The sequence below is a fragment of the Ips typographus genome, linkage group LG1 (assembly GCF_016097725.1).
Source record: "Ips typographus isolate SLU linkage group LG1, UJ_Ityp_2.0, whole genome shotgun sequence".
In the NCBI taxonomy this organism is placed as follows: domain Eukaryota; kingdom Metazoa; phylum Arthropoda; class Insecta; order Coleoptera; family Curculionidae; genus Ips; species Ips typographus.
Genome location: NC_138422.1, coordinates 29,774,392 through 29,787,064, shown reverse-complemented (window position 1 = coordinate 29,787,064; position 12,673 = coordinate 29,774,392). Strand labels below are relative to the sequence as shown.

General features: G+C 34.5%; 2 protein-coding genes across 4 annotated transcripts in view; one reads left to right on the top strand and one right to left on the bottom strand.

The window, feature by feature from the left end:
* Positions 1–12,502, top strand: part of skd (mediator complex subunit skuld) — a 39,350-nt gene extending 26,848 nt beyond the window's left edge. For all 3 annotated transcript variants that reach the window (XM_081976993.1, XM_081976984.1, XM_081976976.1), the window contains exons 20-27: positions 51–435; positions 655–884; positions 944–1,135; positions 2,600–2,954; positions 3,050–3,366; positions 4,383–4,631; positions 4,689–4,933; positions 6,601–12,502. In XM_081976993.1, coding sequence (XP_081833119.1) covers positions 51–435; positions 655–884; positions 944–1,135; positions 2,600–2,954; positions 3,050–3,366; positions 4,383–4,631; positions 4,689–4,933; positions 6,601–6,733 — 2,106 coding nt within the window. In that variant the 3' untranslated portion in view covers positions 6,734–12,502. The remainder of the gene's footprint in view (positions 1–50; positions 436–654; positions 885–943; positions 1,136–2,599; positions 2,955–3,049; positions 3,367–4,382; positions 4,632–4,688; positions 4,934–6,600) is intronic.
* Positions 1–12,673, bottom strand: part of Trm1 (tRNA methyltransferase 1) — a 171,049-nt gene that overhangs the window by 117,127 nt on the left and 41,249 nt on the right. The gene's annotated exons all lie outside the window — the stretch shown is intronic.

Below are 12,673 nucleotides of genomic sequence, written 5' to 3'. Positions count from 1 at the left end.
TTAATTATTTGTCTAGCGCTTACGTTTTTATTTCGTGCGTTTGTTTGCAGGAATTATCAACCGCCTATGAGATTTGCAAATTGGGCAGGCATAGTCCGATAACCAAAGTATTACGAGACGGTATTTTGCGCGTAGGCAAAGCAGCAAAAACAAACATCGGCAACGAACCCGTAGAAGAGTGGTTCAGCCTGCTTGGCGATGGCGAGACTAGCGATATGCTGAGGTTATATGCGCAAGTCTGTAAACATCACTTAGCGCCTCATCTGCAGCAAGTTCCGATGGACAAGACGTTACTAGATCCACCAGTGGACAATACTGCTGCGGAGCGACCTGCGCCTAGTCCTATGCCACCACCAAGTACACCAGATCCGAATATTTCAAGCTCGCAGTCGTCTACTCCCGATAAAGCACCATCTACACCAAAAAGTGATCAAGGTAACAGTTCAGTCAATAGAATTGTTTTATATTTAAACAGTATTGTCTACATTATTTGAGTCATATTGAAATTCTCTGAAAATAACAGATTTTACGATAAGTATTATACTTTTAATTATTGTTTAAAGAAAATTAATCAAGCTACTTATTCTTCAACCTAACTATTTGTGTATTTGTGTGTAATATTTCATAATACGGTGATACAAACAAATTTTTCAGACGGAGACGGTATGAGGGATAATCCAAGTTTTGGAAGCAGTGGCTTGGAAACATCCAACGACGACGATGATCGAGAGGCGCCTTCGGTAGTCGTTTACCTAGTTGAGCCGTTTAGTTTAGGCTCTGATCAACCTGATATGCAACGATTGGCCGTTTTAGCGCTTTTACGTTGCTTTCAAGGTGTTCTCACTGCCGTACCTGAAAACATTAGGAATAATATTACTGTACAAGTAAGAGAACTTTCAATTTTGAATTATTGATCTTTTAATCAACATTCTTTTTTTATTAGATTATTTCATTAGAGAGCATAGTCGAACTGAACAAAGCGCGTGAGCGCATGCGACACAGCGATCATATGAGGGCTCTTGCGCTTAACATTTTTTCGCAGTGTCGACGACTGTTAATCCATTCGAACAACGTCAAATCGTTAACTGGCTTTGGAACTGCAGCCACGGCTGATCTCTTCTTGAAAAACAAAGATGTAAGTGCACAACAATAATATATTATTAGAAATAGTAACTTTATTTCAAGATTGTCATAAACAACGTATACAACAAAATGAAATTGCGTCAGCAAAAGAAAGACTACTTAGGTATATTATTATACTTGTGATATAGTATACTCATTCAATACAGGAGAGTTCAACCTCTACATGTTTAGGTAATCGTCGAGATGATAGGGTTCCAATTGGATTAATAACTTTTTTAGCTCCCTTTTAAATTTTTGTTTACTCACAATTGTTTTAATTTCCATAGGTAACTTATTGAAGAGCTTTATACACATATAGTGGGGAGTTTTTTCTGTTATTTGCAGCCGGTGTGTTGGATACATAATTTGATGGGTTAATCTTGTATTTTTGTTTACCTGTGGATTCTAAAAAAATAAACTTCTGTTGTTGAAAAAGAACATTAAGCATTCATATACAGAGCGTATCCTGTCATTAGTCCCATTGATTGATAATCCATTTTTTTAATTATTCTCATAACTCGTTTTTGAGCAATAAAAATGTTCTGAACCCTACCATCTCGGCCCCAGAACATAATACCGTACTTCAGTCTGGATTCAAAATTGGCGCTATACAGAATCTTTAGACATTGCTCACTTAGATATTTACCAGTGAATCGTATTCCGTAGCAGATAGTTCCCAAAGTTTTCAAGAGTTTATCCAAATGAAAAGACCAGTCAAGGTTCTCATCCAGATAAACCCCCAGGAACCTCGTGTTTTCAGATACTGTTATGTCTTTTCCGACAATCGGGAGTCCTTCCAGTTTACCAAAGTTTGATTGTTTTGTCCTGAACAGGACTAAATCAGTTTTCTCTGCGTTCAAAATTAAGCCGTTATCGGCAAACCATGCTTCAATTTTAGACGTTAAATATTCACTATTGCTTACTAGGTTCAAACTATTTTTGTCTCCAATCAACAAGTTGGTGTCATCGGCATAGTTAATAATAGTTTGCCATGGTTCATCTGCTACCAAACACAAGTCGTTTATGAAGATTACAAAGAGGATTGGCCCTATAATGCTACCTTGTGCTATTCCATAATCGTTCGAAAGAGTCCCTGACCTACCAGATTGACCATCTTTAGTGACAGCCACTATTTGCTGCCTGTTTTGCAACTATGACCTTACCCACTCCAATGGTTGCCCCCTTATCCCGTATTTTTCCATTTTATTTAATAAGATTTCTCGATTTAGACAGTCATAGGCCTTCGAAAGATCTAGGAATATTCCAATTGCAACCTCTCTATTTTCAAAGTGCTTAATGATTGATTGTATAAACTGATATAATGCCATTTGTGTTGTTTTTGTTAATTAGATTACAGTGGTTCATAAATTCTATAATTCTTTTACTTATTAAGTGGGCATGTTTTGTTAAACTTAACAAAATATTTAGTTTTGGCTGCTACAAATTTCATAAAATCAACATGACTTTTGATTTTCAGGAGAAAAACAAAGCACCTTACAGATTGTTTACACCACCTTACGTACTGGCGCCTATGCGTGAACGAGTAGAACAAGCCGAGGCGTTCGGCAAAGGTTTTCAAGATCAATCGTCGGTTTTGTACATCTCCTATTGCCTGTCCGAGGATCAGACGTGGCTGCTGGCGGTCTGCACTGATGAACGGGGCGAAATCTTCGAAACGGTCACTATTAACATCGATATTCCCAACAGAAATAGAAGAAAAAAGGCGTCAGCGAGACGAATTGGCCTTGAAAAGCTCATGACATTCATTCTCGGAGTGATGTCGCAGAGTGTTCGGCCTTGGCGGCTGGTTGTTGGGAGGCTTGGTAGAATTGGTGAGTATTTTGTTTTTCGCTATGTTTGGAAATGTTTAATGATCAAACAATGCTATAAATTACATTATATTAACGAAATACTTCCGGTTTATTAGGTCATGGTGAACTGAAAGGTTGGAGCTGGCTGCTAAGCAAAAAGAACTTACTTAAAGCATCTAGACATTTAAAAGAGATCTGCAACCAGTGTTCTATGCTGTACCCTAGCGCCGTCCCGTGCATTCTTTCCGCTTGCCTAGTCAGTCTCGAGCCGGACTCAGTACTGCGGCTGATGCCCGATCAGTTTACGCCTGACGAACGATTTAGTCAAGTTAGCGTCAATTCTCAGCTGTCCACGCCCCAGGATGTTTCCTGTACGCACATTTTGGTTTTTCCTACCAGTGCCACGACGCAGTCATCACAAACCGCCTTCCAAGTAGGTTTTCGTTTTTTTTTTTTATTAGTTTTAATAGTGTACTCTTTTTTACCTATAATTAATTTCATGGTAACATTTACTTTTTTTTTATTTTACATTAACTTATACAAGATGACTCAAACTTATGGGGTGTGAAAAGCTGAACTTTTGCACACATTTTGTCAGTTTATTTTTCCAAATTATTACTTGCGATACACTACAGTGTCTCTTTGTAACATTTTTCGACCGAGGCAACTTTTGAAATTAATTTCTACTACAAATGACAAAAAAAAAATACGAAAACAAAATAATCTTCCTCAATACCAAATTTTACTTCACTGACACTTGTGTGTCATCAAAAGTATGGAAGAGCTGAGTTCAATCAATCAGTTTTATGGTTCTTATAAAATATCAGAAAACCAAAATAAAAATTACTAAACAAGGAACACGTTGAGTTGTGTATCATGTGATGAGAATTTTATTACTTTTTATTTACACACCCCTTTGAAGTTATGTCTTAGTCGTCTCTGTATATTACTTAACAAAAATGACCAAACAATTTTTTAGGTATCAAAGTGTACATGAAAACAATAATGCGGAGAATCAAACAAAAATAAGATCACTAAATCACTAAATGTGACTACTATTATATTGGTATGTCATCCTATTTTGATTATCCGCATAAGTATACAGCACGTTTCAACTTGGTTATGCCACCTCATGTGTAGTTCTTTCAATCGCATTTACGGTATTACTCAAGGAATATATTTTCAGCCATATTCTTTTGAAGAAATCGCGTTTGCTTTAGAAACTCATTCTAGTACGTTTCCAAATCATTTTTCAGTGAATTTCACTGCAGTTTATCTTTAAGAGGTTTACTGTTGTACCGAATTTACGTTAATCTGATACTATTATGTATATGAGTGTCTTAACCATGTAGCAGTTAGTTGGTTGTGGTGTATAATTTAGCTCTAGTTTAATACAAATGTTGGATGATTCAAACATAACAGCCCTTAGCAAACGTTTTTATTTGGAAGGATTTTCCGCTGCAGGAACAACTGGGCGATGACGAACTGTTTAAAGGTCTCGATGACGACATGCCAGAGGGCATTGCTGATAACGATATCAACGATATTTTCAATTGGAGTACGATGGGCGGGTTTCCATCGCCTACTGGGCGAGACGACGCTTATCCTACTAGCCCTACGGGAGGAGCTCCCGGGGGTTTAGAGGGTAATTTAGGTACTCCCGCGGGGGTACCTAAAAGTCAAGAGCCCAACGAAGAGGTAACCGTATAAACGCAACAAAGCATATTTAATTGTAATATTTTGTTATCTATGAAGGTGGGGGCGCTGTTGCAACAACCCCTCGCTCTGGGTTATTTGGTGTCAACGGCCCCGACGGGGCGTATGCCGCGCTGGTTTTGGACGTCATGTCCCCATTTGGAGAGCGTCTGTCCTGTCTTCTTAAAAAATGCTCTGCACCTGCATAATATCAACGGACAGCAGAGTAGTGATGATTTGTTCCAGCAAGCGCAGCAAGTCAGTAATCACCCATTAGATTCGCAATTTACGACTGATGTCTTGAGGTATGTTACACACTTTATGCAAAATAGAAGGGTTGAAATGGCAACGGTCAAATTGAAAACACAAACATCACTTGTCTGCAAACTTGCCGGTTGTGCCACCATTGATTCGTCGATGTTGATGTAACCAATCAGGACAATAAGAAATTTAAATTATAAAATCACTTACTAAAATATATGTATAACACTTCATTCAATAAGTCCCGGGACCAACTAAGAAAAACAATTATTTTTCATGAAATTCGTCTTTATTCATCAATATAGTTCCCTTCTAGAGTGATACAATCATTCCAACGATTTTCCAACTTTTCTATACCATGTTTATAGAACGATTTTTCCTTGGCCTCAAAATACGCTTCAGTTTCAGCGATGACTTCCTCATTTGATTGATATTTCTTTCCCTGGAGCATTTTTTTGAGGTCTGAAAACAGCCAGTAGTCGCTGGGGGCCAGGCCTGGACTATACGGTGGGTGGGGAAGCAATTCGAAACCCAATTCGTTGAATTTGACCTTCGTTTTTATGGACTTGTGACACGGTGCATTGTCTTGATGAAAGAGAATCTTTTTCTTCTTCATATGGGACCGTTTTAGTGCGATTTCATCCTTCAATCGGTCCAATAATGCACAATAATAGTCGCTGTTGATTGTTTTTCCCTTTTCCAAATAGTCAATGAACAATATACCGTGTGTATCCCAGAATACGGAGGCCATAACCTTGCCAGCCGATTGTTGCGTTCTTGGTCGCTTTGGACGGTTTTTGCCGGGTCCAGTCCACTCAGATGACTGCCGTTTTGATTCAGGTGTGTAGTGGTGGATCCAGGTTTCGTCCATGGTCACATATCGACGCAAAAAATCCTTTTTATTACGGTTAAACAGCTCCAAACAGCGCTCTGAATCATCAATTCGTTGTTGTTTTTGGTCAATAGTGAGCACTCGCGGCACCCATTTCGAAAGCAGCTTTCGCATACCCAAATGTTCATGCAAAATTGTTAACACACTACCTTCTGATATCTTTGAGGCCTCAGCTATCTCACTCACTTTCAGTTTACGATCAGACAATATCATTTTGTGGATTTTTTTGATGTTTTCTGGAAAAACAGACAAAGTGTCTGTACGACCGCGTTTAAAATCAGCAAACCACCTACAAATCGTTGTTTTCGATGGAGAAGAGTCCCCGTAACATTTTTCAAGCCATTGTTCTGTTTGGACGGTGTTTTTTCCCATCAGGAAACAGTGTTTAATCAGCACACGAAAATCACTTTTTTCCATGTTTTAAAAAAACTCAAAAGTTGTTTGTCACTTTAAAAAATTCTCACAAACAAAATATTGGAGGGAATGAGCTCAGGATTTGACAGCTGTCGTTTGAAAGATGGTACTTCAAGGGAAAAATATAAAAATGCGATTTGTAGTGCCACCTGTGGGTTAGTCCCGGGACTTATTGAATGATGTGTTAGAGAGAATAGACCATTAAATCTCTATCCAATTATATTTGTGAGTCTAAATTAAATTTAGAATGAAGTAAAAATGTCAAACTTGGAATGTTGAATACATATTGAAATAGCCAGTTTTACTGTAACATTTTTTCGATTTAACGATAGACCAGGATGAAATTAATAAGAAAAATTAACAACTCGAGTTTTAGGCAAAACAGCAATTTTTTGTCTTTTTCAGGTACGTCTTGGAAGGTTACAACGCGCTTTCATGGCTCGCCCTGGACTCTAACACCAAAGACCGACTTTCCTGTTTACCTGTTCATATGCAGGTGCTCGTTCAGCTTTATCACACTGCAGCCGCCCTCTTGTAAAGCGCTGTGCATAGACAGTCCTCTCTCTCTCTCTCTCTCTCTCTTAGTAGGTAATTGTGTATATTTGTAAGCAAGATCTTCCATTTTACAAAGATCGATACGATCTTAACTTTATTTTAATTCGGTATCCTATAAGGATCGTGTGTACATAAGATTTAAATTATTGCGGATCTTTAACCGAAATACTCAAAACCCACTCGCTTGGGATGTTTATATGTTTGTTATTATAAGTGTGTGAGTGTAAATGTGTGTGTAAAAAGTTTTTGTCCTTAGCGCGTTTTAATTTGTACAAAAAAACATTGTGATATTAAGATATAATTTTTAGTATTTGTACAAAGAAACCGACTTTTTTAAAAATAATTTATCGCCGAATGTAAAATAATATATGATTATATATATTTTTAAAACTGCCAAATAAATTACACAGCGTTTTACAATGAGGACTAACCGGATTATTAGGTTAGTGAATGTTACGACTCTTAGGTTGTTTGTTTCAGTTTTTTTGTTGTTGTTTAAACGTTTACGATACTTCGGATTGTTTCTTTATAGTCGGTAGAAACTGAACGACGATTGTTTTGGGCTTAAGTACAAATTTTAATCGCGGGTCCATTCGAACTATTTCTATGCCCTTAACTTGATGGCCGATTGTTTTTTCTTAAAACACTTTTACAATACAATAATTTGCAATGGATGAACTATCGTACCATTTTTGAGTCTGTGTAATAAAACATTAACAATTGATTGAACGTAATTTTTGCGAAGTGTACCCAATTTCTGATAGCTTCCATATTTATATCATAACTGACGTAATTGGATTTTTATTTTTTTTGCTAAAGCACACAATATTACTAAACTACTTGTAAAGAACTTAGATTCATTCTACTGATCAAAATGCTTTTCGTACATTTTTTAAACTTTGTCTTGATATAATCCAGAGATGTATAAAGTCTAGTCAAAAAAAATTATTAAAACAGTGATTATAAGACATTAAACAACAAAGTTGTTCAATATCTACTAGTCGTCTATATAAGACAACCGTTGATACAAGATTGAAACAAAGTTTCCATAGAAAATGCATGTAAAATATTTTCGTAATTGCACCGTTGTCATATCGACAATTATTGTCCTAATCATCATCTTCATGTTTCAGAAGTTTTCAATATTTGGAAATTATGTTGTATCAACTACTATAAAGTTGGTTGAGAAGAGTTACTTATTTATTTTCGTTTATTGGGATTTTTGCCTCACCGCACCAAAAAGGTTGGTTAGGAAAGTGAAATTTCACACTATTTTCAACTAAGTTGGAAATAAACTGAAAAAACTCAAAGAACCTGATTATAGGGAAATAAGCAAGCCTAAAATACCTTAAAACACTTGGCTTACAGAAAAAGCTGCATGTTTGGATGGAATGTAGAACTTTTACCATAAAATCAGTTTTTTTCTCTTTGTTACAACCACGCTGAACGTTATTTCTTTGATTGCTGGTTATTTTTGCATTTGTTTTTAAACAGATTGTTTCATTATCTGAAAACAACGTAGTGAAGCGTGTTTAAATCTTTATAATCAACTGGCTAAATTATTACATTATAATTTTAAATATCTTAAAATTAAATGTAATAATAATAGTCAATAATATTCTAAAAGGACGAAAAGTTTAGCGCGACGTTTAACAAAATTGAGTGTTTTCACGAAAAAAAATCTTATTTCATTCTGCTTTACCTTCTTTTGTGCAAAGTCACTGTGTCATTTTGCAATAATAATTGTTATTTTTACTCCATTGATTTCATAAATTTAGCTTTGCCTCTTTTGTCAATTCGCAGGTCAGAATGTGGCATTGTGATTTTCTTCTAATGTATATAGGAATTATTTGCAACAGTCAAATAGACTCTTTGTGTAATCTACGGTGTTCCTGCAATAAAGTATGACGTTTTGCACTGCCATTTTATAGTTATACAGCAAGGGACTTAAACCATTTCACTCCAAGTTCTTCCAGTGAATAAACCGGTTTAAATCACGTGTTTTATATAATATTTTATTAAATTTCGACTTCTTATATTGAAAAAAACTAAAATTACAGTTCTATTAAATTTGCACCGCGACATTGATGTTTGTTTGTTTACATCTGTAAATAGGCAAATGTCATTCAGAGTGCCCCATTCGTTTCACTCTCTCATCGAGCTAGCAGAGCTTTTTTGACGTCACAATGACGTAATTTGACAATTGATCAAACTACGGTTTTGCCAAATTACGTCATCGTGACGTCAAGAACGCTCTGCTCGCTTTATGAGGCTTGAAAACGAATGCGGGAAATACTGAATTAAAAAATTATTAAATCGTAGCTAAGCGTTGAATAATTGACTAAAAACAGGACGAAATTTAATAAAATAACTTATACAGGGTAATTCAAATTCGACTCTCACCATTGGGATCTCAGAAACCATAAGAGATACGAGAAAGTTTAAATTGGGGCAAAGTTTCCAAATACTTCCGAAGATATCCGAAAAAAACTTATTTGAAGAGATATCCCAAAACTAAAAGCATATTTTCATTGCCACTTTTTCCCAGCTATTCGATGATAGATTCAAATTTGCCACAGGACGTTTCGTTTTTTAGCAGTCATCATTCTTATGGGCGCCATATTGGATTTTTAGCCCACCAAATAGTACGTTTTATTCTGATTTTAGTGATGTATAATAACTTATGATTTGCTTCATAAATGACAAAATAATTCAATAAAAACTAATTTTACTTTAGTTGGCTTTGAGTTAATGAGATGTTTTATGAAATGTCATTATTTGACAGTACTTGTCAAACACGATAATTCGGACGATTATTACAGCAAGTCAAGCATAGGTGAAAATGTATCTAGAAAAGAAACCGCCCCAAAAAATGACGTTATTATTGTACAAGCATAGCTGAACTATTTAGGTTAATCAGAAGAAGATCATCATCTTAGGAACTCAATGTTAAGTGCAAGTTTAAATAATTTAATATTGGATTTTAAAAAACACCAAATCGAGCCATTTTTGTGATCTCTTCAAATAAGATTAAAAATAAATTTAAAAAAAAAATTAAATTTTCAATTTTTTTGGGATATCTTCGGAAAATCGAAATAACTTAAGTTAACTGTAATTACTCACAGAACCGTAGAATAAAAAATGGTAATTAATAATTTTTTGTCAGTTATATAGTCACATCCATTGCAAATTATAATGCCAGTAATGTTTTTACTTCCTATATAAAAAAACACAATATGTTTTCAAGAGTAAAACTTGGCAGGTGTGTAGGCTATTGTACTTTTTGTTTGCATCATTTTTACGTAGTTTGCGAAAAAGTTTGGTTTTATTTGACTCAGCAAACCACTTCACAGGAAGTAGAAAATATAAATTTATTAGGCGCTACCTTAAATATGATGATAGAAATCAGTAACAACAGACTTATGAGGCATTACGTATCAAATAAATTTAAAAATATTTTGCCTTGATTGGAATAATTAATCTGTTAAATTGTGTTTTAAATTAAGACTAATCCATTATTATATTTATTATACCCATCAAGCTAATTTGAAACAAGAAAGTATACAGTGCCTTTTCTCAACCATCTGCCAAGTTCTACAAGTACATTACCGAATACAATACTATAAACAAGTAATTTTAAGGTTTTTTTTTCACACGCAAGCAATTGCAATGATTCACAAACGTAAATATCCAAAAATTTTTAGTGTAAAGCTTTTATTCAAATTATTAAACAGGATGACCGCGATTCGAGTATTCTACATAAAACGATTCCGATTTTTCCCCGATCTGATTACAAAATGTTGGTGCGGTTGTGCGTTAATTCGTTGAACATGAACATGTAAAATTTGTTTATATTAAAAAAAAATGTTAAGTCGTATAACGAAACGCGTGCCTTAATGAACCAATTGGAATTCAATAGTCTAGTGTGTTTCCATTACTAATGAGAAAACCGCTTTATTGAATAGTCTCCTTAATTCGTACTATTTCTAGATCGTTTAGCGCATTAACTGATCGCACAATCATTTGCAGTCAGCTCAAGTGAAGTCATTTCAATATAATAATATAACGCAATTAATACATATACTGTATAATATTACAATTATTATGCATAATGATTCAAATTACATTTTGTCAGTGTACTTTTTTAACTAATTAAATATAAAATAAGAAGCGACTGGGGCCAAAAAATGTATGAAAAACGTCTACTATTCGTATAAGCTCCGTCAAATATTGTCTTTTTTTGTCTTATAATAGTAAATTACTTGAGTTAATAGTTCAGAAAAGTGATTAGACTTGGAATTGTTGCGCATGTTTTGATTTGCAGAAGTAGATCTACTGAAAATTAAACTAAATTAAGCCTAATTCACACTTACCAGTTTTAAACGGCGTAGAAGCAGTCCTTTTGTATAAGTAAGGTTAGTTTTTATACATTTAAAACACCAAAAGAAGGAAATGACACACAGCTTTTCTGTAAAGGGAGAGACAGTCCCATGTTATTAATAATTTAAAATTCAAAATAGCGTTCTTAAAGTTAAACAAACTGTATTTTGGAGAAAAACACTAGTTTTAATATAACACTGACAGGCAAGTAATACAAGTAATGCCAACTGCTTCCGAACAAAAATTCAAGTATGAATTAGGTCTTAGATTTCAGTATTTTGCATCAATTAAAGATATTGGAACAAAATTACATACAATCTAAGCAAAACTAACTGACCATCTGTTAAATATACCATTCTTCTTAATACAGAAAAATTTGATCATGTTGTCATCCATCCCCAGCAGTTGTCATTTATGTAAATACAAACATTAAAGAAATACAAATTGTTAATTCAAAAGATGCGCAACAATATTTTTTTTTCAATAATTCATACAGTCTTTTTGTCAGCTACATTTGTTTCTAAAAAACATTTTTAGTAACTCCGTTCAGTTGTACTGAAATTACATGTTTTGTGTCTCAATACTAGGTGCCAACTCGGTATATGGGTAACACAAATTCTAAATTAGCCTTTAGCATATGCCATTTAACTGTATATTATTTACGTTGAAACGTTTTATTACAAAATGATATTTGTTTTTCTTTTAATTTAAATCTCTGTGATTTGTTTTTTTCTGCTCTAAAGTGACATTTTAAGTTTTTAGCTGACTATTGGCCTTTCAAGGTAAGAGATACTCCCTCTGGTGATCAGTTTTGAAAAGTTGTTTAGGTTGATTTTGGTTAGACATTTTTTGGTTAGACACTGTCACTTCATTCCTAACTAAAATCAACGTAAACAAACAGAAAAATGACAGCGGGAATGCCTGAAACTGTTTTCAAAACTGATCACCAGAGGGAGTGTCTCTTATCTTGACGCGCCAATTGGTGCGGTATTTTAAAGCATACACACTGTTGTCTCATTTTGCGTAATTTAATTTACATACATGTATTGTTTTGTGTATTTTTTTTCAAATAAGTGAATCATAAAGCTTGTACATGTCTTTAAGACTAGACGGGTTTAGTACTGTCGTGTGCTTGTGCAAATTTCCGGGCACGTTGTAGGAACTCAATGTTGTACATACTAGTAACTGTTTGTAAGAATATGTCAATTTTAGGGAAATGGGGATATATACTATAGTTAAATGAATTGTACATACTTTATCGACTTTAGTTGAATTAGTGAAGTAAACTCACGAGAATGTTAATAACTTTATAAATAATTATTATACATATTAATTAGGTATTATTAATAATAAACCACTCTATGAGTATAAATATTTGTTTTACTTAGGTAAGAAGAAAAGTTGTTCTAATAATCTCTGAAAGATGGGGTAAATCAGTGGAAAATTACTATAAATAAGATGATTACCATACTCACCGATCAGTCCTTGCCCTACTCGTATCATTGTTTTTAATTGCAATCACGTGACTGTACTATTTGTACAG